We start from the raw sequence: 27,891 nt of genomic DNA, 5'->3' as shown, positions 1-27,891 counted from the left end.
GGGCATCTAGCCACAGCCCCACAAGCAATTCATCGAGTGTCGGAAACTGAAGGCAGCGCTGACTAGTTCCCTTCAATTAGTTCCACTTTCTTGCATATACTTTCATAACATACAACAATTCACATGTATAGGATAAGTTCCAAACATCCATTAAAACCAAAAGAGGTTAACATCCTGCCAAACTTGTTCAAAATTATTACAGACCAAAATATTTTTCAAAACAAAACAAAAGTAATTGTTCAAAAACTAAAACTGAAAGTGTTCATAATAAATAGCAGAAATGAAAAGGATGGGCTGGATTAGACTAGATAGGCTGGATTGGAGATAGACTGGGCTAAGTCTGTAGGAGCTCAAGAATCTTCTTGTTGTCCTCTTAGGTTTGTTTCATGTGTGCCTCCAGCTTGGTTTCTAGGTCCTTGATAGCCATCTAGAACTCTACCTTCTGTCCCCTTAGGCTCTTCTCAAGACCCTGAACTGTCTTCTCCAGCTGCTGAATCTGCCTGTAGCTTCCTTAAGCTGCTTCTCAGTTATCTCTTCCCTGTTAGAAAGCTTAGCTACCTGCCTTGCTAGCACATTGTCCTCATCATCATTTAATTCCAAAGGCTTCTCCATGCTGGTTTGAGGTGCAGCATTAGAAGCCAGCCTTCTGCTTTTTCTCACAGACCCCTCAGGTACTTCTTTTTCTTTCTTCTTCTTATTGGCCGCCTTTTTCTCTTCTACCTTTCTGATTGTCCCATTCACTACTTCCAGGCTTGTACTAGTAGTGTCTCTCCATCGATCACATTCTTTGGTTTTTCCTCTAATCCTCCATAGATTCCTTTGAGCTTCACCCCTAGTGACTCAAAGACAATCGAAAGCACAACCCCATAGCCTACTTTTTTTCTTGTCAGAAACACAGTGTGCTAGATGTTGATACATCAGAGAAGGAAAATTTATCTTGATTTTCTTTTCCAGACAGAAGATAACAACCATATCCATTAAACATGCTTCATTCTTTTTCAGAGTCCTACGCAGAATTGTTTTTATAACCAAATTAAACAACAATTTATTTAAAGGGCTAAGATCATTGTGATTCATAATATTCTTTCCCCTTTTTCTTCCCAAATATTCAACAATATCACCACCTAGGTAATCACCAACCTTCACTATAGACTTTCCCTTTATATACATCTCAAAACCCTTAGTAGGAACTTTCAGAACTTCTCCCAATTTTTCAACATTAAACTCAATTTTCTTTTTGTTTATCACGCTAGAAAATATTCCTTGTTTAACTGAGAACTTGCTACAAAATTCATTCATGCCAGCAGGGTATATCAAATTCTTAGAAGAATTAGACAAAAAGTGTTCCCAACCCTGAAAGCGAATCAGATCTAGAAATTCCAAAAACCTAGACTACCTACACCAAGACAAATCAAGTCCGTGACCAACAACATACCTATCAGCACTTGCCGTGAGTTCTAATTGCTCATCTTCCTCTTCTTCCTCTATATCCTCTTCGTCCTCTTCTTCCTTTTCTTCCTCAACCCCTTTCGACAAAATACTCGACTTCTTTGATGTGATCCTCAAGTGTTTTTTCCTTTGCTTTCTTTTCCTTCCAATATTTCAGACATTGAAGCACATCTGAAGTTGAGAATTCCCTCTCATCTTTGTTCTCTTTCTTTTCCATCTCTTTCTTCGAGGTTAAAGAAGTTGACTTAGGTTATTCTGAGGTTTTGGTTCTAATGGGTGAAGAATTGCACTTCACCATTGTTAAGGGAGAGGTTTCTTCTTGGACGAATTTTTCGGAGTGATGAGAGTGGTCTGATGAATTGAGTTCAGTAACAATTGCCATGGTGTTTCAAGTTTTTGGGGGTTTTTAAGAATGTTTCATAATTTTACAGAGCGGGTTAATGTGATTTGACAGTGGAGTGATAAGGTGGGTAAAAGATGCCTTTTATAATTAATGAAGCGGTGTGAGAGAACTAAAGGGGCACACTGTTTATCATTCATTGAATATGTTCAATTTATTTTCCAAAATTAAGCAAGATGTTTTTGCCAAAAATCCTTTTATTTCCAAATTCAATTAATTTCCAAAATTACACTTTTTTTTACAGAAAACATATTTAATTTGGAACACGCTTTCTACATGCATACAATGTACATTAGTACTCATACATTTAATTCAGTGTTTTTGCGAACTAACCTCTTGGAGCTCTCCAACGGTGACACTTCAGCTATGTTTAGCACACCATAATTGTGCTAAATGTTATTTTTGCTCTATTTACACTATTTTTTATTTTTCCATATCTTGGAACTTCAGAAGCAATCAATTCAGCTTGATCATCCCAAGTTCCAATCTTAATTTCTCAAATCTTCCTCTGTTCAAGGGATTGGTATGAATATCAACAATTTGATTTTCAGTTTGACAAAATTCTAACTTAATATTCCCTTTCCACATTATCTCTTAAAAAGTGATGCCTAATGTGGATGTGTTTTCCCTTTGAGTGTTGAACTGGATCCTTAGAAATACATATAACACTGGTATTATCATAATAAATAGGAACACATTAAAAAATAATTCCAAAATCTCTAACCTGTTGCTTTATCTATAAAATTTGTGAACAATGCAACATGCTGCTGCTACATACTCAGCTTCAGCTGTAGATAATATAGCTGTGTTTTGCTTCTTGGAACCCCAAGAAATTAAATAAGGTCCTAAAAACTGTAACATACTTGAAGTAATCTTTCTATTAACCAAATCACCTGCATAATCAACATCAGTAAATCCATTTAAATCAAATGAATCACTTCTAGGATAGAAAAGATTCAAGTCATCAGTTCCTTTCAAATATCGAAGGATTCTCTTTACTGCTATCAAGTGGGACTCCTTTGGATTTGCTTGGAACCTGGCACATAGACCTACACTAAAAGATATGTTAGGTCTACTAGGTGTTAAGTAAAGTAGAGAGCCAATCATACCTCGATACATAGTTTGATCTATGCAAGTTCAATATGGATCTTCATCTAGCTTGGTTACAACACCCATAAGAGTTCTATTGGTTTTAGCATTATCTAGCTTGAATTTCTTGAAGAGTTCCTTGATATATTTTTGTTGATGGAACATGATTCCTTCTTCAGTTTGCTTGATTTGCAAACCGAGGAAGAAGTTTAACTCACCCATCATACTCATTTCAAATTCTCTATTCATTAGGTCAGCAAAATACTTACACAAAGTTTCGTTAGTTGCACCAAACAAAATATCATCAACATAGATCTGTACAACTAAGATATCAGTTTCATTTGATTTCAAAAAACAACGTTTTGTCAATTTTACCACGTTTAAACTCATTTTTCAAAAGGAACTTTGATAACCTTTCCTATCATGCTCTAGGAACTTGCTTCAACCCATAAAGGGCCTTGTCAAGCTTGTAGACATGATTTGGGAACTCTAGATTTTCAAATCCAGGAGGTTGTTCCACATAGACTCCCTTTGTCACCTCTAATTTTTTTTTACCTTGGCTCGCCCAATGATCACCTCTATCTTTGTCAAACACAAATATTTTCTTTTGTGGAACATAGGTTTCCTTTTCAAACACATTCAACCTTTTGAGTAACTATCAAAAATAACATATACTTTAATGTAGTATCATGTTGGTTTTGTAAGGACTTAATGTGTTTTGTAATGCTATATTTTTTGTCAAACATAAACATATTCATTTGTAAAACACCAATATGTGCTTTTTAAAGCACTAATATATTCTTTTTCATACACTAGTATGTTCTTTTTTGCACCCATGTTCTTAGAAACTCGCCGCTCATGTTCTTTAGAATATGTCAAATGTTCTTTCCGGATTCATGATACAATCGGGTGTACTATACTATTTTAAGTGATTTATATGTATTTTTTTTTTGAGAAAAAGCTAGAAGTTCCTATTTTTTTTGGCAAACAAACCGAACTAGATTAATTAAGCATCATAAAGTTAATGGCCAAGGCCATGTTACAAAAGCAACCCCCCATAACTAAGGTAGTTGATGCTGTAGTGGGATGGCCTCCCCTACAAGTAGTTGTTCAGAAGTTAACAAGCTAGAAGTTTCATTAATCAAGTTTTTGACAAATTGTCCATAAGTACATAAGGTGCAATTTCGGGAGGACAATGATTCCCATAAGTACTTGCTCAATTCCGAACGGAACTAACCTAGCTAAATGATGGGCAACAACATTCCCATCTGTACGAACATGTAACCAAGAGACATAATCAAAATGCTTAGAGGAAAACATAATGTCATCCAAAACAGTATCAAGATCCGAAAGAAAAATAACAGACTTAGAGAGTCGATTAATGACTATTTGACTATCCGATTCCACCACCAAATTCTTACCCCATACTTGTGAGCTAACTTGAGGCCAAAAAGAATTGCTCTGCCTTCAGCAACCTCAGGGGGCCAGCCACCTGTAGCTCTGCGAACACTTGCAAACATCACTTCACCATTGGCATTTCTTGCCACGGCTCCTAATCCAATCCACCCCTGTTCTCGTAAACTTGTATCACCATTGACCTTGATGAAGCCATCAGGTGGGGGGCTCCAGATTTTCGGACTGCTTCTCCTTCTAACCCCCACTCCACCATATATCTTCTTGATGTACTTGAGACAATCATCTATGATTTTCTGAATACGTTCTTTGATTATCAAGTGTGGCACCTCCTTAGCATTGAAAATTTTATCGTTGTGCCTACTCCATATAAACCACAACAATGCAGCACCTCTCAAGCACTTCTTTGGATCAATTTCCTGCCAACGCACAAGAATCTCTTTGAAGTCTTCATTCGGGTCAGGAGGGACAAGCACTTCACGTACAATCAATTTTCCTCCACAGATCTTTCACGGCATGACAAGAGAAGAAAGCATGGTGCATTGATTCACACATCGATGGACACCATGGGCACGAGTTTTGCTCTGCCATATGTCTATAGTGAAGGAGCTCTTTCGTGGGGAGGGATTTGGTGCACGCTCTCCATAGAAACTGTTTGATTTTGGGGATGGTTTTGAGATTCCAAATCAGAACCCAAGCCTCGTGGTAGTCGTCAAGGTTGCAGGACTTACCAAGAAGGTAAGCTGTTTTGACAAAGTATAACCCGTCATTAGAAAAAGCCCAGGTTAGCTGATCCTTTTGACCGTGGAGACTGATAGGGATGCGCATAATACACTCCATATCCATGGCTTCAAAATTTGCTGCTAAGACCTCATAATTCCAATTCCCATTCGATCTCCTCATCAATGAGGTCACTGACATAAGAAAGATTGTCAACTCTAGGGGATGTGATAAATTTCCCATGTGCATCCGCCACCCAAGGAGCCGAATATATGTCAATTGATTTCCCATTACCCACCCTCCATATAAGGCCCTCTTTCACAAGTGCCTTAGCACTCAGATACTACGCCATAAATAGCTTCCATTCAAACCAAGAGAGGCCTCAAGAAAATCGCAATGAGGGTAATATTTACCTTTCATAACTCGGCTAAGAAAAGAGTCTGGGGCTGATATGAGTCTCCATGCTTGTTTACCAAGCAATGCATCGTTAAAAACTGCCATATCTCGGAAACCAAGCCCTCCGAGGCACTTTGGTTTGCACAATCGATCCCAACTTAGCCAATGAACTTTGCGTCGATTTTCTGTATGACCCCACCAAAATTTTGCAACCATGGACTTGATTTCTTCAATTACACTTGAGGGAATTTTGTAGACTCCCATAAGGTAAGTGGGGATGGCCTGTATGACTGATTTGACAAGGACTTCTTTAGCTGCACGTGACATCAATTTCTCCTTCCACCCGTTCAGATTCTTCCAAATCCTGTCTTTCAAAGCAGCAAAAATCATTCTTTTCGATCTCCCCAAAATGGTAGGAATTCCCAGATACTTCTCATGTTCAGACACTAATCTCATTCCCAGAAATTGTCTCAACTCTTCTTGTTTCAACTCACACACACCTTTGCTAAAAGAGACCTCTAAAATTAGTTATACAAGAGAATTCCTGTTCGAAACATATGACAATCAAGTGTGAGATGTGTCCATACCATATGTTACCCACAAAGTTTCATACTTCCTTGGTTGTAATATATTTGCAACTAAATTATATTTTATATATTAAATATCTATAATTATATAAGAGTAAACATTATAAAAAGTTGATATTGTGAAACTATTTTATGAGACGGATATAATAAGATCCCTTATAACTGTATTTTACTTAATATATAAAACGTAATATATGATCGAATAAGAGTGATGATTAGTGCAATAGTCCCATTGTTATAATATTATTGGAATGGAGGAAGCATGTGGCTGGCCACACTATGTGGCCAGAGTTAGTTATTCAAGATTACTCGATCGGTCAAAGATTTAGTTTTTCAGGCTTACTTGATCGGACAAAGATTACCCGGTCAATAAAGGGTTATTTGATCAGGGGCTATTCGACTAGGGCTAGGGTTACTCGATCAGTTAAAAGTTACTTGATTGGTCAGGGAGTACGCGATCAGTCAGCCATACATAAAGCGTGTTGTATGGTCCAATGAATTAATTCGTTACATCCAAGAATATTATCTTATTAAAAATCTCCCTTATCGGATTACATTTTGGTGGAAGACGATCAATTTGAACCTCTTAAAGTCGCCTTATTAATTTGATTCATGCATAAGGTCATGAAGTACTCCGTATAAGAGATATTAGACGCATACGTATGACTTAAATTTCATGTCAGAAATACATTTATACCAAAATCTTGTATGGTAGTACACGTGTCATTAACTCTTTCAAAAAAAAAAAGAAAAAGAAAAAAAGTACAAGTGTCACTAACAAAACTTAATTATTTTTAACCATAAGATAGTATGTGAGTCCAGATTCACAATAAGATGAAAATAAGTTATTAGACATTTAAAAAAAAAAAATTAAATATCTCGACTTTGAAATTTGAATACTATCTCCGGTTGTATTATACGCAACTTTGGAATTTTTTATATTTCACAAACACTAAAATTGCATATAATACGAACTGGAATTAGTATATATTTTTGGACATTTTAAATAACTTGTTGGAATTGCCTAAAAAAAAAACTAAAAACTTATCCATACAAACTATTGGACATATTTATCCATTTTTGGGTAGATAGATTTATGGTTAACTGGACACATCTAATTTGCAAGTAGTCACTAAACGTGTTACACACAATCCAATCATTGCATATATACAATATACTTCCTCCGTTTTATTAATATTGCACTTTTTGCACTATTCATCACTTTTATTTGACCATATAATATGAGTTATACGTTAAGCAAAATATAGTCAAGTAGGATATTGTTAGATTCGTCTCATAAAATACTTTCACAATATCAACTTTTTATAATTTTTACTCTTACACAATTATAGATATTTAGTAAATAAAATGTGTTTTGAGATGCGTAATTTACTCCTTGTTGCAATATTAATAAAACGGAGGAAGTAGTAGAAGTACTTTACGTAAGTTATATGAGTTTAATTATGACAAAATTTATAAGAGGAAGATAAACCTTAGCTAAGCACCAACATGCATGTGGGATAAATATGATTCACAAACTTAGTCAATTCTAAAATATCAATCAATTAAGTTAATAAAAATAAAACTAACAAAATTCACTAACTTCTTATCTATATTTTCCCTCCTATAAATAAGGCTATGAAATGCATGGGAAATTTCTCCAAGATAAAAATAATAATTAGAGTTTAAAAGTGAGAAAATAATAATATGTTGATCTTTAAAAAATTCTCTTTATTCTTAGTTGTTATATCTTTGGTGGTAGGAGTATCAAAGTGTCTTCATAGCTCAGTTCCAGTTGTGCCTGGTTTATCATACTCATATTATCAAAATAGTTGCCCTGATTTGGAATACATTATTAGGGATCATCTTTGGGAGGTTTTTAATCGTGATATAACGCAAGCAGCTGCTTTACTCCGTCCTCATTTCCATGATTGCTTTGTTCAGGTATTATTATGATATTATTAAGAATTTTATTTTAAGCGGATTTAAAAATAAAACATTGTTAGGGGTGTCAATCGGGTTTTCGGTTCAGTTTTGGGTTCGGTTTATCAATTTTCGGTTTGTAACAGGTCGGTTTTTAACGGGTTGGAATTGTTAACGAGTCAGTTCGGGTCGGTTTTAAATAATTTCGGTTCGGTTCAGTTTGGTTTATTTTTGTTACAGTTTCTTTTTGGGTCGGATTCTAATCGGGTCGGGTTCTAATTGGTTCGGGTCATAATCAGTTCGGGTTAAATTTGGTCGGTTTAAAAACGGGGTTTGTCAGTTTAAAGCGGGTTTTGGGTCAACACATACATATCGGGTCCTAATCGGATCGGGTTGTAATCGGTTTGGGTTGTAATCAGTTCGAGTTGAACTTATTCGGTTTGACAACTAGTTTTTCCATTTTTAAATGGGTTTCGTTAACGTATATCGTCTAGTATATCCTCAATATTCTTTAATAGTTATTCAGTAGATCATACAGAGTATTAATTAGTTGTTTAACTTTATGTCCCTTTTTGTATAATGATTTTAAGGATAAAATAATAATAACAAACCTAGAGTTAGGTTTTGATTTAGATTTTTAATTTTTTTTTATACAATATATATAGTGTTCAATAAGCCATTACTCGTTAGAGGACGATAATATTGTAGCATAAGAGTTTTAATGACATCAAAATTCCAAACCTTTTCAATATGCATACTTTATAATTCAAATTAAACCCTTTTGTTTTACTATTGATAAAATATACCCAAAAAAAAAGAAAAAAAATTATACGGTCATAACGGGTTACGGACTTACGGATTATAAACGGTTCGGTTATAACCGATTATGGCTTGTAAACGGTTCGATCATAACTTATTACGGGTTATAAATGGTTCAATCCTAACCAGTTACAGGTTGTAAACGATTTGGGTTTATCGGGTTGGGTCGGGTTGCTATCGGGTTCAAAAGTACTCGGTTCGGGTTGTTCTCGATTTCGGGTTGTATCAGTTCGGCTTGATATTGGGTACAGTTCATTAACGATTTTCAAACATTCGGATCGATTCAGTTTCAGGTTTTAAAAAATCGGGTCAGGTCGGTTTACGGTTTTTAAATAAAAGGTTCTTAGCGGTTCGGTTCCTTTTTGAAACAATTCAAAACGGTTCGGATTCACCAGTTCGGGTCGATTTTTTGATAGCTCTAAACACTGTGTATCAACATATATATATATATTTGTTGAAACATCTGAGCATCAATATATTTAATTATGCACCTTTAAAAATTATACACTTTTGATATTATAAAGATACACATTGAGATGTATCTAAAAATACTGCATGACTATGCTATTTGTATATATTAATGAGAATTTTTAATCAAAGTTTTTTATAAATTAATCATGTAAATAAAAAGAAGTAAGAACAGTGATGTGCTTGTTTTCCATGGGGGAATGAATTAACAAACTAAAAACGCATTAGACTATCTGTCAAAAAAATAAAAATAAAAAAACATTAGACTAGATAAACTCAAGAGTTCTCTACTTCTCTAGGCTAAAGAGGGAAAAATTTAAGTTCGTTTATTTTTAGGAATAATCTATATCTCTATATCTATATCTATACTTAGTTGGTATTTAAAAACACAAACCACAAATTTTTCATATGACACATGGCATCACAATTCACAAGTCACTCATCACCCATATGCCACATGTCACCCCCCTTAATATTTTATGTTTTAGTCTTTATGTATTTTATAACTTGCAAATTCAAGTAAGAAAATGAAGTGTTTCATTTCCACCATAATAAAATAATGTTCAATTAATTAGTATACATTACATAACATATGAATTATTATAAAAATATCTTTTCATCTACTAGACTTTAAATATAATTTAAACTAATATGTCATTTCATATACCACATTCTTCATGTATATACATCTAACTAAATTCCTTTATGTTCTTTCAAAGTTCTACCATCACTCTTTTTTTTCTTTTAAGTTTTAGAAATGAAACAATTACTTTGTAGAAAAGCATACCTACATATGAATATAATTAACCCAAGTAACAACTCGTGCATTGAACGGGCCAAAAAACTAGTTTTAGTTAATTAAGGGTGGATTGTATTAACATAATTTTGTACTTTTAACTATTGTACTAATAACATTGGATTAAATCTAATTAAATAAATTGAATTTCACTTTATGTTTAAACGTGACTACAAGAAAAGAGCCCATTAACGACGGATATTGTCATTGTAAACCTGTCATAAATATCATTTATGGTAGGATTAATTTTTATCGTGAGCCCGTCCTGAAAGGCGGCCGTCTAGATTACTTTTTTGTCGCAAAAATTACGACAAGAAAAAAATCCGGCTGCAAAAGCCAATCATAGGTAGATTGTTTGTTTGAGATTCTAGTTGAATCATAATAGAGTTGGGAAGGGTCGTTTGTATGAAACTAGGTATGTGTTATGATGGGCTAAAAGATTGTCATTAAAAGTTTTATATTAGGGATAGGATTTGTCTCCGCCATTAATGGGTTCAGGGCCTCAGCAATGATTTTAGGGGCCCTGTTCCAAATCGAAAAAGGGGGCTTTAATAATATGAAAATTATACAATTTTTTTTATCTATAATTTTGGCAATGCACAATTTTCCTATACATACATTGCAAAATGAAAATGCTTTCATATAACAATGACACATTCAATTACGCAAAATTAAATTTGAATATTTTATTCATGTTGATAATAGTAACTAAATACAACTCAAGGCTCATATTAACTTAAGCTAGATTAACTTCTATTTGTTTAAAAAGTGATATTCTTTTAACGCTCTTTGAGGCAAAATCATCAATCAAGTCTTCATATTCCACTTTCTCTAGAAGTTCATTATCAATTGCTATCATCGCCAATACATTAACAAAGATATGACTTCAATAGCTTTTAACTTGGAAAAACTCCTTTTTACAGTTGCAACTGTCAACTAAATGCTACATGCAATAATTAGCATTAGGAAAATAGCCCACATCATTCAAAAACCTCAAAATATAGGTCCTTTTATCTCATCATGCAAAATTTCTTTAAGCAACTTTAACTCCGCAAATAATTCATTCCCATTAATATCTGATTGTTCATTAGACATAAGTGCATTTTCAAATTTCAAACAAGAGCAGTTCAAACTTAATTCATCCAATGACTAGATTTTGATAGTGTGATAGGCTAGCTGCATCAACCTTGGTTAGGCATGATTAGCCTTAAAACCTTTTATTTTATTTTATTTATTTATTTATTTTAATGTGAAGCTAAGTAAATTTAATAATATTAAAATGCATGCTTTATATCATCGTTTTGATGTATTAAATTATGATAGAGTATATAATATATTTCTGGGCCTCAACCATTAGCTTAAATTTTTGGTTGAGTTGGTCCATGGTATCGGAGCCAGCGTGACTCAAAGGTCACGGGTTCGAATCTCATCCACCCCCACTTTCAAGTGGAATATTAAGCGCTGGGTATGAGGAGGGCCCATGCTGCAACCACACTTCTAGCCCAAACGGGCTCTCGTGTGAGGGGGAGTTATAGAGTATAAAACATATTTCTGGGCCACAACCATCAGTTTAAGCTTTTGGTTGAGTTGGTCCTTTAACAAATTATAATGTTAAACTACCTCCGTTTCATATGCATTTTCTCGTCACAAACCAATTAAGAAATTAGAACTCAAAAATAAAAAACACATTTTTGGCATATAAAATAAAAAACACACCTCCAAATTTGACGCTAAGACTTGAGGCATTTAGACTCATAAATGAACTTCGTGCTCATGTGCATTACTATTGTGGACGAGTGGTATCTTGTGCTGATATCCTTACCTTTGCAGCTCGTGAGTCTGTTTATCAGGTATTAATATTTTCTACTCCTTTTAAACTAACCATGTCAATTGCAAATTAGTTTATAAATATTTATATTCTAGGTTTGCCATTTCATAATTAGACCACTAGTTTTGTCAATTTTGTATCTATTAATAATTAATATAAAATACATATTGACAAAAATCCTCTAATATTTTTGTAGTACTTATGTATGTGAATAATGAAATAATGAAGTGAAATAACTAATATTTGTAAAGTATAATTACTGTTTATTTCCCTTAATTCTATTCATACTTATATTTTCTTTTAGAAAGAAAGCTACTAATTCGAATTGGAAAAATGGAAAATAAAAATCCAACCTTTTGGAGGTCTGACAATAAAAATCCAACCTTCGTTTAATCTCACAAAAATCCAACCTTTATACCCCACCTTCTTTGACAGATCCATTTGACCTTTAACCTGTTAAGCAGGTTAAAATTATTTTTTTTTAATTCTCACTTTCCTTCTCACTCCTCTTCTTTCTCTCTCCTCTCTACACCACCACCAGTCCACCACCTTTGCCACCACTTACCTCCCCATCCCTCTTCTATGCCCACCATAACCACCACCCCAGCATCTCCCTCACCCAACCTCACCCATACCCAGTATCGAAACCACCAACCCCACCTAGGCTCGAAATTCACAAATCAAAGATTAATCAGGCAACCAAATCGAAGATTGAATCGAAAAACCCTCAAAATGAAGACGGTGAAGTGCGTGTTGGGATGGACGGCGGAGCTTAGACTACAATTTCAGGTGGTGCGATTTTGGGGGTTGAGTAGGGACTGATTGCCGCTTCAATTGGGTCAGTTATTGTTGGTGGTGGTGGGTGGTAGGCTAGACGGGCTAGGCGAATTGAGGCTGCGTTTTTTGTGGTTAGTTGTTGTGCGTGTGATGTAGTGGCACAGGGGATTTGCAGGGGCAACGGTGTTGGCCGGAAATTGGTGGAGCTGATGGTTGTTGGTTTTGTCGAGGGGGGGGAAGAGATGGGTTTGCTGGGTTCCTGTGCGAGACGGGTTTGCTTGGTTCCGATGCGTGGTGGCCGGAGGGCGGTGGGGAGGGTGGGGCTGGTTTTTGGTGGGTTTTATCGAATAGGGTGTTTGGTGTGGTGGTTAGGGTTTAGATTCGTAGGGGGTTTTGGTGGTTGGGGAGGTTGCGGCAAGGGGTGGGGGGTGGGGGGAGATCGTCGGAAGCCGACGACCCCGATGGTGGGGCTGGTTGGGGCTGGGGGGAAGTTGTCGGAGAGTGGGGGAGGTGGCTGGGGTGGTGCGGGGGCTGGGGAAGGTGGCTGGTGGTGGGGTTTTTTTTTCTGTGTTTTTTTCTTTTAATATTTTTTTAATAATTAAAAAAATAATTGACCAATTGATGACTGACACGTGTCACATAACTTACAAAAATCGGTCATCAACAGGTAATGGATCTGTAGGAGAAGGTGGGGTGCAAAGGTTGGATTTTTGTGAGATTAATTAAATGTTGGATTTTTTTTTGTCAGACCTCGCAAAGGTTGGATTTTTAGATTCCATTTTTCCATTCGAATTAAGTGTTTTTTTTTGGACGAAAAATATAATTAAGTTTATGAAATTTATTTTTACATGTAAGTTGTGACTTGTGACAAAAGTTGATTTGTGAATAACATAAGAAATTTAAAAATAGCAAGTATTAAGAGTTGAATGATATATAATGCTTCTCTGTATAACTATGTGGCCTATGATAAAATGTTGTAAATTTAGTACTCCGTATAAATAAAATAAAAGATTGTTTATTTATGTATTTAATTTTTCTCATCCACACCATATAATTTTTAAAGTCATAACAACTGTTTCATCCAATGACAAAAATAAAAAAATACTATGTACAACTCTTAACGTTAATTTTAAAATGGTAGTCATCTTATTACTACCTGAGTTAATATTTTTTTGAGGAAAATCTGAGTTTATTTTATTCAATTTAATAATTTAATTAATTTTGTTAAGTTGTCGCCTGAGTATTAGCCATTTTTAGATAGTAAATTTTCTTATTTTTTACTCGTTGATAGTTTAGGTCACGGTCATACAAGAAGATGTATCTAAGCTCTCAATGTAAATTACTTTTCAAAAAAACAAAAAAAAAAAAAATAAATAAAAATAAAATAACGCTTTTGTCTTTATTTCCTCGTAGTAATTAATTTATCAAATCCTTGAAATTATTACTTTTAAATCTGATTTTCTAGGTAGGTGGACCATTCTACTATGTTCCCTTAGGAAGAAAGGATGGCCTAAGCTTTGCTTCAAGAAACGATACCCTAGCCAATCTACCACCACCCTTTTTCAACACTACACAACTTATCACCTCCTTCGCCGCCAAACGGTTGAACACCACGGATCTCGTGGCCCTCTCGGGAGCCCACACGATCGGACTCGCCCATTGCAACTCCTTCACCAATAGACTCTACCCTACTCAAGACCCTACCATGGACCAAACATTTGCTAACAACCTTAAACTCATTTGCCCTACAAGTACCACTAATCGGACTACAAATTTGGACATTCGTTCTCCTAATGAATTCGATAACAAGTATTTTGTCAACCTTATGAACCGTCAAGGCTTATTCACGTCCGATCAAGATTTGTATACTGATTCTAGGACAAGGGGCATTGTGTCAAACGCGGGTCTGGGCCGCACCCGCAAACTAAGAGAGAAAGTCCACTTCACAAGTCCAAGGAGGTTCCATCTCAAAACCATATGGCTATAGGAGGAGTAGCCCCTTAACCTTATAAAGTGTTTAACTCTCTCTTCTTCAACCAATGTGGGACACTTACATGTGGTGACACTTGAGAGGTTTATTCTTCAACACTCCCCCTCACATGTAAGGTCCCTTTTAACTTTGTCTCATGTGATTTTTCGGGTTAGAGTGCTTCTTCACTCCCCCTCACACGGACCTACTCTTGGCCCAGTGAACTTTAGCCATTTAAGGTCCCATATCGTGGGCCTGACTCTGATACCATGTCAGTGGACCATCTCATAAATAATTTATCATGGTATCAAGAGCAAGTTAAATCTTGAGACCGTTCACACAAATACTCCCCTTGCCGGTGGGTTAGAATATTAAACCCACCGGTGGGATTCATAAATTTGCTTCCGCTATGCAATAGTATTGCTCTTTGAAATTTCTATTTTTTGATTTAATCTTTTTTTTTATGGAATATCCATGTGATACATGGGTTATTATTGATGTATGTGATCAATATGAATGATCATATGTGATTTGGTTAGGTTGCAGTGTTGGAGTGTGCTTCCTCCATTATTGCATCTCCATGAAGATGAAGAAAAGCCACGTTTTGGCGTATTGTTTATTATTTTTTTTTAAAAAAAAAAATTGCAAAAGATCACGGACACCAGCGAAGGGTCTGGGCCGCACCCGCAAACTAAGAGAGAGAGTCCACTTCACAAGTCCAAGGAGGTTCCATCCCAAAACCATATGGCTATAGGAGGAGTAGCCCCTTAGCCTTATAAAGTGTTTAACTCTCTCTTCTTCAACCAATGTGGGACACTTACATATGGTGACACTTGAGAGGTTTATTCTTCAACACATTGTCACGAGTTTTGCTACGAACCAAGACTTGTTCTATGAAAAATTCATTGATGCAATGGTGAAAATGGGCCAAATTAGTGTATTGACGGGGACAAAAGGCGAAATTCGTGCAAATTATTCTGCGAGGAATACTCGGATTAATATTGATCTCGAATCTATGGTGAAAGAGGATGAGGATCAAGAACAAGAACAATTGTCACAATTTTAAGGATTATGTACGTAAAACATCTTCTAAGTCGAGTTAGATTGTAACAATATTTAGTATGTTTGGACGTTTGGTCAGCTTGTTACGTAAAGTTTAAAGATCAATGACATGTCATACGTGTTATGTAATGGAGTAAATGGAATTTTGTCTTAAGGAATTCGATACTCTAAATAAAGGATTGAATCATGTTATACCAATCTTCACTTCTTTCAGTTCTTTTTTGCTTGTCTCGTTTGTCTTTTTGCACAATAATATAATGTGTTCTTTGTATATTTGTCACCAATACTTTCAACAACAGATGATGAAAAAAATATGTATATCATATGGTTGAAATTTTTAAACCGTAAATTGATATTAATTTAACAAAATTCTACATGAATAAGTTTTTTAAAAAATTATCATCGCAGATTTTTCATAGACAAAATTTCTCTCTTTTAATGAAAGATTTCAATTAGGATAATAAAAAAAAAAAAAAAAAGAATAAAGAGAGTAGTATACTAGGATCATTACTTGTGTATTAGCCTTGTTATATATTAAACTTAATAAGAATCATCAAGGCTTACTAATTTACTATTAACCAAATTACTAAAACTATTTGTCCATGAAACCAAGTATTACATGCATAATTTAAAAAATCACATATCTTATCGGCAACTTAGTCATCATATTGATTAAAATTCTATTAATACTGTCTTCATTTCATGCATAATGAACCATAATTTATCTTTTAATAATGGCATATTGGCATAGGTTCAATAATAATATATGTCCGGTGTATTTGTATTTTTTCAAGTTAATTAAACCATTGAATTTGGATATAAATTCATATGTCATTTTGTTTTATTATCCATAGGTTGTACTCCGTATAAAAGTAAAATTAATAATAATTACGGAAAAACAAAATCAAAAAATTGTTTCTTTTGGACAAAATAAAAGGCTGAAAATTGAACCAGGCTTTGAAAAGGCTTTAAAAAGTTAAGTTCAAACCATTAAGACTGATCTATTGGTCCACCTAAATGGACAATTCCTTTGCTTTGACGCAACTAGTATTGAATTATGATGTGGTCTACTCATTTGATTTTCCCATGTATAATTGTATTTATCTGAACTTGCTGAAATTTATTTAAATCTATTAGACCATATTAGAATTTATATTTTCGTATATGAATGAAATAAAATAACTATCTCAAAACTTATTATTTCCAAAACAAATGAAGACGCGATAAACACAATATGATGGCCTTACTAGTCTTGGAGATGTAACAACCTTTGGCATATTAATGACTTTTCTATAAAAGCTCAAGTTGGCATGAAGCTGCAACAATAATTATAAAAACTTATACTTCGTACTAGCTAAGGTATAATTATTTTCGTTAAATTATGCCCCAATGAGTATTATAAACAAGCTACTGTATGTGTTTTAGTCATTAAATATAGATTTGTTTAAACAAGGTCCTCAGTTGACAACGAAAACTAGTTCACACATTAGATAAATTACAATAAGCTCTAAGTATTAATTTCATAAGTTTGAATCAAGGATTAGAGTTAAAGATATAGTAATGCAAATTGTTCTTTTTTATTAGGTGATTATGTGATTTACTTGCTCCCGCTTAGATATTAGAAACCTTACTAGTAATACAATTGACACGTATGTGGTCACCACCATTTAATCTCAAATTTTAAATAATAATTTTTAAAAAAATTGTCAACTAAAATAAACAGCGGCGGAACCAGAATTTTCAAGTGAGGGGGGCCAAGATCATATCTATCAATCTATGTATGTGTAATTTTGCAAATCGCGACTATTATTGAGTTTGTTGATTACATTTACTATAAAAATATAAAATAAAAATAAAACTACAAAATGTTAGTTGCTAGGTTTGAACTCTTGACCTCTAGCCCACAATCACATGGCAAAAACCAACTCTTCTACACTACAACTTATAATCAGTATAAGCTAAATTTAATATTTATCTTGAGCCAAGGGGGATGCCATGGCCCACCCCAACCCTGGCTCCGCCCCTGAAAATAATGTTTAATTAGTTCACCAATTTTGATTTGAATTATTCAGATTTCTAATCTGATCTAATCTTATTGATTTTCCGAGCTGGTTAAATTTTGATATTATTAATTAAATTCAATTTGTGCTCTGGATTGGATTATTTGGATCTAATATTCTTTGAAATTTATATAATATACTTAAATATGTTGAATTGGATAGATCAAATCCTAAATAAAATGATATACTACATCTACGTCCGGTCCAAATTACTCGCAACTTTGGGATATTTTATATCTCACAAATAATACCCCAAATGAGTAATTTGTACCGGAGGTAGTACATATCCAAAAGACTTTAAGAGATTTGTTTTAAAAAAAATGATCTTAAGAGATAATATACAAAATTTGAAATCAAATTCCGTCTGCATTAGTGCTGTAGATACCTTGTTCTACAGTTAAATAAAAAATATATAGTTACAAACACTAATACTACGTATTAGTTATCAGTTAAGCTAAGCTTGATCAACTTAAAATATGTGCAAGAAATGTGGGTATAGTTAAAATGCATGTGCTTTCACCTGGCCATACGTGGTCATTGACCAAACTACGAGGAAGATAAAATTAACATCGGAAATCCTCTATATTCTAACGTATACTGACAAGCTCAAAGATTATTCAATCTCAACTAATCATTAAAATAACCCATCAAATGATCCACGATTTCACACCAAATTGGCATTACCTTATTATTTTTTCCTATAAATTGTCAAACATAATGCTACAAAATTCATAACCAAATTATTTCGTTGAAAAACATATCATAAAAACAATGGGCTCTTCTAAATTTATTTCACTTTCCTTAGTTTTGTTTTCTTTGGTTGTAGGAATATGTAAGGGTCAAAGCACAATACCAGTTGTGCCTGGACTTTCATACTCGTTTTATTCATCTAGTTGCCCGGATTTGGAGTTCATTGTTAGAACTCATCTTTGGGAAGTTTTTAACAATGATATTACACAAGCCGCGGGTTTGCTCCGTCTTCATTTCCATGATTGTTTTGTTCAGGTAATATATATCGTTAACTATTGTTTTCTTTACTTACCCGTTTGGCTAGATGTAAAAGCGAAATAAATGTAATAGATATGCACATGAGTAGTAGAGCGGGTATGAATTTAGATTTATACCCTCTTATGTTGTTTTGTATGTTAATATAAGAGAATTTTTTGCCTCTAATAACTTTAGTCATATATGAGGGAATAGCTGATATATACCAATTAAACTTTAATCTAATTTTTTATTTGCTGGTAACTTAGGTATCAATAAATCTATTGATATTATGGTACTGATATCATCTAAGCAAAATTTAATATCATCAAGTACTATTAGAGTTTTCATTGACTCAAACTATTAAATGCGAAGGATTTCTAGTTGAATATGTACCTACAAGCCTACTAGGCCATTACTATGAGTATTGTATAGTCGTGTATGTAGATTGTGTAGTACGAAGTATTATATATTTATATGTGCCTCAAATCCTCCAATTCATGCTCCCTTTTACCTAATATGAAGTATCTTACTTACCTATCTATCTTGGAATTTTGTGTTGCCATAACTCTCACGTGTTTAGATTCTCCTTGATCTTCTCCTATGTAGCAAAATTGATAATTTTAAGGAAGCCTAACTCACCATGATTATTCATATTGCCCGTCAAATTTATGTTTTAGGGATGTGATGGATCGGTATTGCTGGTTGGATCGGCCAGTGGTCCAGATGAGCAAGATGCACCTCCAAACTTGACATTGCGAGCTGAGGCATTTAAAATCATAGAAGATCTTCGTGCTCTTGTGCATAATGCTTGTGGCCCAATAGTCTCTTGTTCAGACATTGTAGCCCTTGCTGCTCGTGAATCTGTATTTTTGGTACGTTTATTTCTTGTTTTTGGTATGTTTAAAGATAAAATCTATACTAATATATTAAAAGGTGTAACTAAGAACGTCTATGTGCCACGTATACCACGCCACATCACTTTCTCCATCTTTCATTATGCCACATCATCACTACTTAATCAACTAGAATATTGCTTCATATAAAAAAACGATGATAAGGGGATTCGAACATCCAACCTTTTATAAAAAAAAAGATAATTACTTAACCATCTAAGCCAATCATAAACTATGATATAAACATGAAAATAAATGTATATAATTGATAATCACAAGATCTAATTAAAATAGCAACCGGTGCAACGCCCGAGCTACACACTAGTTAAAGTTTATTTAAACGGTTCATATATTTTAAACGCATATTGTCTAATTAATAATTTATGAATTAATTAATAATATATATATATATATATATATATATATATATTCCTTATCTTTAAGCTTTCTCCAAGTCAATTTTTTCATGTAACAATTTCTCATTATTTGTCATGTATATTTTTACAGCCAGATGGACCATTCTACGAAATTCCCTTAGGAAGAAGGGACAGTCTTAACTTTGCAACAACACCTGTAACACTAGCAAACCTACCACCACCTACATTCAACACCACAAGCCTCCTCAAGGCCTTCACAGACAAAAACTTGACTACAACCGATCTTGTGGCCCTCTCGGGTGGCCACACCATTGGTCGCGGTCATTGCACCTCCTTCGCCAACAGACTTTACCCTACTCCAGACCCTACCATGGACCAAACCTTCGTTAAAAACCTTAAGCTCACATGTCCAACCAACACTACTGATAACACCACGAATTTGGACATTCGTAGTCCTAACTTGTTTGACAACAAGTACTTTGTCGATCTCATGAACCGCCAAGGGTTGTTCACGTCCGATCAAGATTTGTACACTGATTCTAGGACAAGGAGCATTGTAACAAGTTTTGCTGTCAATCAAACCCTATTTTTCGAAAAATTCGTGGAAGGGATGATCAAAATGGGACAACTCGAAGTATTGACGGGTTCACAAGGGGAGATTCGCACGAATTGCTCCGTTAGAAATGTTGATAATATTGGCTTGGCGTCTGTGGTTAAGGAGCAACACAAACAAGGAATGTTGTCCCAATATTGAGGAATTATGCGTTTATTTTGAAGTGGAATAAATGAAGTTTGTGCTAATTGTATTGTGCATTTGTACGAGTGATGATACTTTGTACGTAACTTTTGTATGATTGAGATGGTATTTGATCCAACTTTCATGTATTCGAGTGTTACTACTTTTGTTTTCATTGGAAGAATGAAAGGTGTATTTGAATGTTTGAAAATATGCCCCACTTGGTTGGATTAATTAGCTGTTGCAAAACGAGTAAAACACTCTATAATGCTAAGGGGTTATCCCTTGTATTAGCATTATAGAGTAAAACACTCTATAATGCTAAGGGGTTATCCCTTATATAGTTATATTGGCATATGGTTTTTGGAGTATGGAACCTCCTTTGGAGTTTGGCCTTGTGAAGTAGATTGATTGTGGGTGCAGCTTATACCTCGGCATGTAATTGACAAATTTTAAATGTATAAGGTAAATATGTCATTTTGAAATTTCCCTAAAATTAATAAATTTGATATTTGAAATCACGCGTTAAAATGAATACTACCTCCGTTACATATTAGTTGCAACTTTCAGGTTGACACGGATTCTAAGACAAAATTTCATAATATTGGATTAATGAATTAAAGAAGGGGTAATTAAGCAAGGTAGGAGAGAGAAAGTGTATGTGATTAATAAATTACCCACCACCATCAACAACACTCACCCCACCATCGTCGGCCAGCAGTAGCCATGGCCACCACCGACGACCAACAGCAGACATCCCACAATTGTCGGCCAGCAACAACCATCCCACCACTGTTGGCCAGAAGCAACCACCACACCACTGTCGGCCAGCAACAGCCACCCCAAAACACCCACCTTACACCCCTTTTAACCCAAACCACTCTAAAACCACCCCTTTTCAACCCAAACCGCCCTGAAACCACCCAATCTCAACCTGAACCACCGTAAAACCACTCCCTCTCCACCTCAACAACCCCCAAATCACCCCTTCTTAGGTCAAACAACCCCGAAACCAATTCATGTTAGCTCAAACCACCTTATAACTACCCTTTCTCAACGCAAACCACCTCAAAACCGTACCCACTTACCGCAAACCACCCTAGAACAACCACCCTCACTCACTCCTAAAAACCACCAACATTCAACCTAAATCGCCTCAAAACTGACCCTGAACCACACCGAAACCACCCTCACTCACCCTAATCAACCTAGAAAATGCCTCGAGCCACCCCAAAATATCCTACCAACCCCACAAATCAGTAGATCTAAACAATTGTTTTTCAAAAAAAAAAGGAAGGGAGAGAAAACGGAACACCACAGGAGGAGTCGGAGCCGAGGAGGCGACGAGTTTGACAGTGGTGATGAGTATCGACGACGTTCGTTGAAGGTGGTGGTTAGATGTAGCGACGGCAACGGTAAAGGTGGTGCAGTGGTGGTCTAATTATTTTGTGGGAGATGAATGATTTTTTATGATTGTTGATTTAATTGGGTAACACTATTATGTTAAATAAGTTAGATTAAAAATTTAATGAAATCTGATTTAGGAAGCTAATTGTGTTTATGAAATCTTTAGTAAGGGTGTTTTTGTACTTTCATTGAAAAAAATTTACTATAAAGGGAAAAAATTGGAAAGTTGCAACTAATATGTATAAACCCTTTTTGGCAAAAGTTGCAACTAATATGTAACGAAGGTAGTATAACAAAACTTGATCACTTGATAATTTTTTTTATATAAATTAATTATGTACAAACACAGTTAAAAGTCAAGCACATCATACTTCCTTCGTTCTAAATTATATGACATAGTTAGACTTTATGCACTATTCACATAACGTGCATTGACTTCGTTTTGTGATTTTGTGTTGACAAAAAGTATATTCATGTGAGGTCTTATTCTCAACATCTATCTTTTAAATATCAAATTTAATTTTATGATTTTGCTAATAAAAATCAAGGATATTTGTAATAAAAATTATGCATTGACAAACATATATGACTAAATAAAACGTCACTTAAAGGATATGCATTGACAAATATATATAAATAAAATGAGTCAATTAATATGAAATGGAAAACGCTAAGTATTAAACAATAAACATATTGGACACTAGAGCTATAGCTGCCACGTCAGCTTGAGGTTGTTAGAGTTAGTTACAGGCTACTGCAAGTTGCCTAAAATCAGTTATAACTAATTCTGTTATTCCTGTATTTACTTCTAGATTTCTCTAGAATATTCTATGTTATAGCTGTAGTATAAAAACCCAAAGATGATGTAAAGTTATTCATTCACAAAAATACAGAATATTGTGATTGCTTTTTCTCCAAGTTTCTCTCTAAATTTTCTCTATAATTGTTCATACATTTTCTTCCAGAAATTGTTCTGTTGTATCAGAGCTATAAGATCTGACATGTGATTTTTCTTGATTGATTTCCGCATTGATTTGTGTTCATTGTTCTTGATTCTTGATCTGGTTACTGTTTGATTGATTTGTGCAAGTTCTTTGTTCTGATCTTCAAAGTTGTTCTGATTTTCCTGATAATCTCAGTTTATCCAGTGAATTTCTTTGGATCTGATTGTTTCTGCATCATCTGGTTTAATAAATTACTTGAACATCTGAAGTTATGACAACAAGCAATCTTCTTCCTAATCAGGATCCAACTAGCATCTATTACATTTATCCTTCGGATGCAGATGTTGTTCAACTTGTATCCTACAAGTTCAATGGTGAGGGATTCACTAGCTGGAAAATGTTCAATGCTGCTTACTCTTTCAGCAAAGTACAAGTTAGGGTTTGTCAATGGAGCTATCTCCAAGCCTACTGCTCGAACTGTTGAAGGTAAGGCTTGGGAGAGGTGCAATGATCTGGTATGTTCATTGATTTTGTTCAATTTGGATGAAACAATTGCAAAAAGTGTGATGTTCTTGAAATCTGTTGAAGAAATCTAGACTGATCTTGAGGAGAGATTTGGTTTTGCTTCCATGGCACAAATCTACTCACTAGAACATAAGCTTGTTGATATTAGTCAAGGTGATAAGTCTATTTCTGAGTTTTTCGTTGATATTAAGTCAATTTGGGATGCAATTGAGGAAGCTCATCCTCTACCTTACTGCACTTGCAACTTGACTAAGAAGATTTATCAGCCCCAACAAGAAAAAATGGTGTTACAGTTCATGATGAAGCTTAATGAACAGTATGCAATTATCAGAGGAAATATACTGATGATGCAGACTTTACCAAAGGTAACAGAAGCATTTCGATTATTTGCCCAAGAAGAAAGGCATAAAGAAATTTCTCAGGCTGCTGAACACAATGAGTCATTGGCTTTTGCTGCTGAAAAGAGGAAATTTAATTCTGATTTTGGTCGAAATAAGTCTTACAGACCTCATAATCAGGGTCAACAAAGAGTGTTTCACACTAATTCTTACTTAGGAAATGCTGGAGAAAATGGTTCTAATTCAGGAAATACTTACAGGAAATCAGGCTTTAAACCTGGTGCTAATTACTTCTGCACTCATTGTCAGATTCCAGGGCACAGTGTTGACAGATGCTTTGAGCTTAAAGGTTCTCCTCCTGGTTCAAAGGTTTCAAAGGAAATCGTGTTGCAACTGTTTCTGATTACTCTGGCAATGATGGTTCTAACTCAACTAGACCTATTTCAGTTGAGCAATATCAGCAGTTCATGGAGTATTTGGCTAAGCAAAATCAGAGTTCTCAGAACACTGAACCAGAACAATAGAATAGCCTGGCCATGATGGCACGTAACATTTTCTTACTATCTCAATATAATCATAAGTGGTTGCTAGATAGTGGTGCTTCATATCACTTTTGTTATGATTTGTCTCAGTTTTCTGAGTTTCATCTAGTATGAGGTGGTGATAATCATATTACCATACCAGATGGTAGTAAGATTGCTGTTAAACACATAGGGTCTGTTGTACTAAATGAATTGATAACTCTAAACAATGTGATGCATGTTACTGAGTTCTAGTATAATCTGATTTCTGTTCATAAATTGTGTAAGGACCTTAGTTGTGAACTGCATTTTACTCATGAAAAATGCTTTGTTTATTCTCAGAAAGGGACATTGATTCCTCTAGGTAGTGTGAAGTTTGGATTATGTAATGTGAGAGAACAGTTACAATCAAGTTCAAGAGAGTCACATGCTCATGTTTGCAATTCACGTTGCCTGTCTGCTGTTGATGATGCAGAACTTTGGCATTTGAGACTAGGTCATCTTCCTTTTAGTCAAATAAAATCCATTGTTCTAAATTGTAATGTGTCTATTTGTTTACAGAACACAATTTGTCAAGTCTGTCCCCTTGCAAAACAGACTAGATTAGCTTTTCATACTAGCAGTATTCAGACTAGTTCTGTCTTTGAGTTGTTGCACATTGATGTATGGGGTCCTCATTCTGTTAAGACTCCTACTGGCTGTAATCAGTTTCTAACTATAGTTGATGACTATAGTAGATTTACTTGGATTCATATGTTAAAGAATAAAAGTGATTCTGTTTTGGTAATGAAAATTTTTATGAAAATGGTGCATAATCAATTTGGTGTTACTGTGAAGTGTGTAAGGTCTGATAATGCTAGGGAACTTTGTGATGGTGATATGAAGAAGATGTTTCTTGAAAATGGGATTTTAAATCAGACTAGTTGCAGTGATACTCCACAGCAAAATGGAGTGGTTGAGAGGAAACACAAACATCTCTTAGAAACAGCTAGAAGTCTTTATATTCAATCTAGAGTCCCTGATAGATTTTAGGGTGAAAGTGTGTTATGTGCAGCTTACCTGATTAACAGAATGCCTCTCAAAGTGTTAAATCTAGAAACACCTTATTCTAGGTTATATAAGAGACAAGATGATCTATCTCATTTGAGAACATTTGGATGCCTATGTTATGTATCCACTTCTAAGGTTGGCGGAACCAAGTTAGCAAGACAGTAGAGCAAAACCCTGTGTTTTTATAGGGTATTCAAGTTCTCAGAAAGGCCATAAGGTTTTGAATTTGGATACTAACAAAATGTTTGTATCTAGGGATATTAAGTTTCATGAAAAACACTTTCCATTTCATCTATATAATAAAAAATAGTCACATTCCTCAAACTATTCAAATGCCATTTATCTTCCTGTTACCTTACCTGTTTCTACTCATTTTGATTTCTCTGATCTTTCCTATTTTCCTTCACATGATACTACTCCTCCTTCTCCTGATTCTCATTTTCAACTAGATTATTTTTCTTCTTTTTCTACTCCTTCTCCACCTTCTCATTCTCCTTCAATCTCCTCCACTCACAGTAATACACCCAATCATACTATTCCTCCAATTATACCTGTTCCTTTTTCCAATCCTGATGCTCTTATCGATTTGAGTATAGACTCCACTGAACAGCTTAGAAAGTCTTCTAGACCACATAAACCTCCAACCTACCTTGACAAATATCTTTGTTATCATGTAGATTCTTCTCATGTTCACACTAATTGTGAGAAACATTGGTGCAATTTTGTGTCTTACACTGGTTTCCCAACTGCTTTCAAGGCTTTTCTGTCTGCTTCTTGTGATATTAAGGAACCTCTGAGCTATAATAAGGCTTCTTTGGATCCACTTTGGGTAGAGGCTATGAACAAGGAGATTTTGGCCCTTGAATAGAGCAATACTTAGGAATTGGTTGACTTAGCAGCTGGGAAGAAAGCTATAGGTTGCAAATGGGTTTATCAGGTGAAATTGAAATATGATGGTACTCTTGAAAGATGTAAAGCACGAGTGGTAGCAAAAGGGTTCACTCAGAAATATGGGATTGATTATGAAGAAACTTTTAGCCTAGTTGTGAAAATGATTACTATAAGATGCTTGATTGTTGTTGCTGCAAGCAAAGGATGGCCCTTATTTCAATTGGATGTAAACAATGCTTTTTTACATGGAAATTTGAAAGAAGTGGTGTATATGAGAGTGCCTGAGGGTGTATCTAATCCAGAGAAGAAGGTGTGCAGACTTGTTAAGTCTATCTATGGTTTAAAGCAGGCTTCAAGGCAATGGCATGAGAAGCTGATGAGTGCTTTGGAATCCCAGGGGTTCAGGCAGTGTAAACATGATTACAGTTTGTTTATACACAAACATGATCAACATATTAACATAGCAACAATTTATGTTGATGATGTGATCCTTACAGGGACTAATGTTTCTAAATTGGAAGCTCTGAAGGTGCACAAAAAGTTCAGCATTAAGGATCTTGGCAAGTTAAGCTATTTTCTTGGCATTAAGGTGGGGTATACAGATGCTGGTATTATTCTTAGCCACAAGAAGTTCACAAAGGAACTTTTAAGTGACTGTGGTTTTGATGTTAGTAAGAAAGCAGTCACACCCTTGCCTTTAAATGTGAATTTTTCAGCATTAGATGGCCTGGTGTTCCTTACTCCAAAAAATACAGATCTTTAGTTGGAAAATTGAATTTTTTGACTAATACTAGGCCTAATCTGTCTTACTTAGTTCAGGCCCTAAGTCAATTTTTGCAATTACCTAGATCTACTCATGTTGAAGCTTTTGGTGCATACATTGAGGTATTTGGCTCATACAGAAGGTCAGGGCATCTTATTGAGGGCTTCAGATCAGTTATGCTTACAACCATTCTCTAACTCAGATTGGGGTGCTTGCCCTGATTCCAGGAGATCAGTTTCAGGTTATATTCTACTGTTGGGTGGATCTCCTATTTCATGAAAATCTAAGAAGCAAGGAACAACTTCTAAATCTTCAGCAGAATCTGAATACAGGGCTATGGCTGCTGCATCATTAGAAGTTCAATGGATTGTGTGGCTACTTGAGGACTTAGGAGTTACAAATCAGAAGCCTGTGACTTTGCATTGTGACAGTCAATCAGCTTTATATATAGCCAATAATCCTATGTTCCATGAAAGAACCAAGCATATTGAAATTGATTGTCATTTTACCGGAGATAAGGTGCTTGAAGGGTTACTACAGCTCACATACTTGCCTACACAACATCAGTTAGCAAATGTCTTCACCAAGTCCTTACCATCTGCTCAGTTACGACATTTATTGTCCAAGCTTGGACTGTCTGAGGCTCATCCAGCTCCCAGCTTGAGGGGGGATATTGGACACTAGAGCTATAGCTGCCACGTCA

At 35.0% G+C, this 27,891-nt stretch overlaps 3 protein-coding genes across 4 annotated transcripts; all 3 read left to right on the top strand.

Annotated features, from left to right (window-relative positions):
* The first annotated feature begins 7,477 nt into the window (after positions 1 to 7,477).
* On the top strand, positions 7,478 to 15,894 carry LOC110704241 (peroxidase 12-like). 2 transcript variants are annotated; one of them, XR_002507886.1, is made up of 2 exons: positions 7,478 to 11,910; positions 15,174 to 15,894. XR_002507886.1 is itself a non-coding variant. In XM_021882031.1 (2 exons), the coding sequence occupies exons 1-2, from the start codon at positions 7,762 to 7,764 to the stop codon at positions 15,216 to 15,218; spliced, it is 282 nt and encodes a 93-aa protein (XP_021737723.1). In that variant the 5' UTR covers positions 7,479 to 7,761; the 3' UTR covers positions 15,219 to 15,894. The 2 variants fall into 2 exon arrangements, 1 of the variants encoding a protein (XP_021737723.1); XM_021882031.1 differs by having other exon boundaries at positions 7,479 to 7,998.
* A 2,590-nt stretch (positions 15,895 to 18,484) lies between these two features.
* On the top strand, positions 18,485 to 20,960 carry LOC110704240 (peroxidase 12-like). The gene is made up of 3 exons (XM_021882030.1): positions 18,485 to 18,761; positions 19,421 to 19,615; positions 20,144 to 20,960. Exons 1-3 carry the CDS (start codon positions 18,528 to 18,530, stop codon positions 20,765 to 20,767), a joined length of 1,053 nt encoding a protein of 350 aa, XP_021737722.1. The 5' UTR covers positions 18,485 to 18,527; the 3' UTR covers positions 20,768 to 20,960.
* Positions 20,961 to 23,371: 2,411 nt separating this feature from the next.
* LOC110704224 lies at positions 23,372 to 27,188 on the top strand. The gene is made up of 7 exons (XM_021882015.1): positions 23,372 to 23,474; positions 23,524 to 23,615; positions 23,697 to 24,435; positions 24,555 to 24,613; positions 24,773 to 25,498; positions 25,845 to 26,363; positions 26,472 to 27,188. Exons 1-7 carry the CDS (start codon positions 23,372 to 23,374, stop codon positions 27,186 to 27,188), a joined length of 2,955 nt encoding a protein of 984 aa, XP_021737707.1.
* Positions 27,189 to 27,891: the final 703 nt, after the last annotated feature.

The sequence above is a fragment of the Chenopodium quinoa genome, unplaced genomic scaffold, assembly GCF_001683475.1.
Source record: "Chenopodium quinoa cultivar QQ74 unplaced genomic scaffold, ASM168347v1, whole genome shotgun sequence".
In the NCBI taxonomy this organism is placed as follows: Eukaryota; Viridiplantae; Streptophyta; class Magnoliopsida; order Caryophyllales; family Amaranthaceae; genus Chenopodium; species Chenopodium quinoa.
This window is presented reverse-complemented; position numbering and strand designations above follow the sequence as displayed.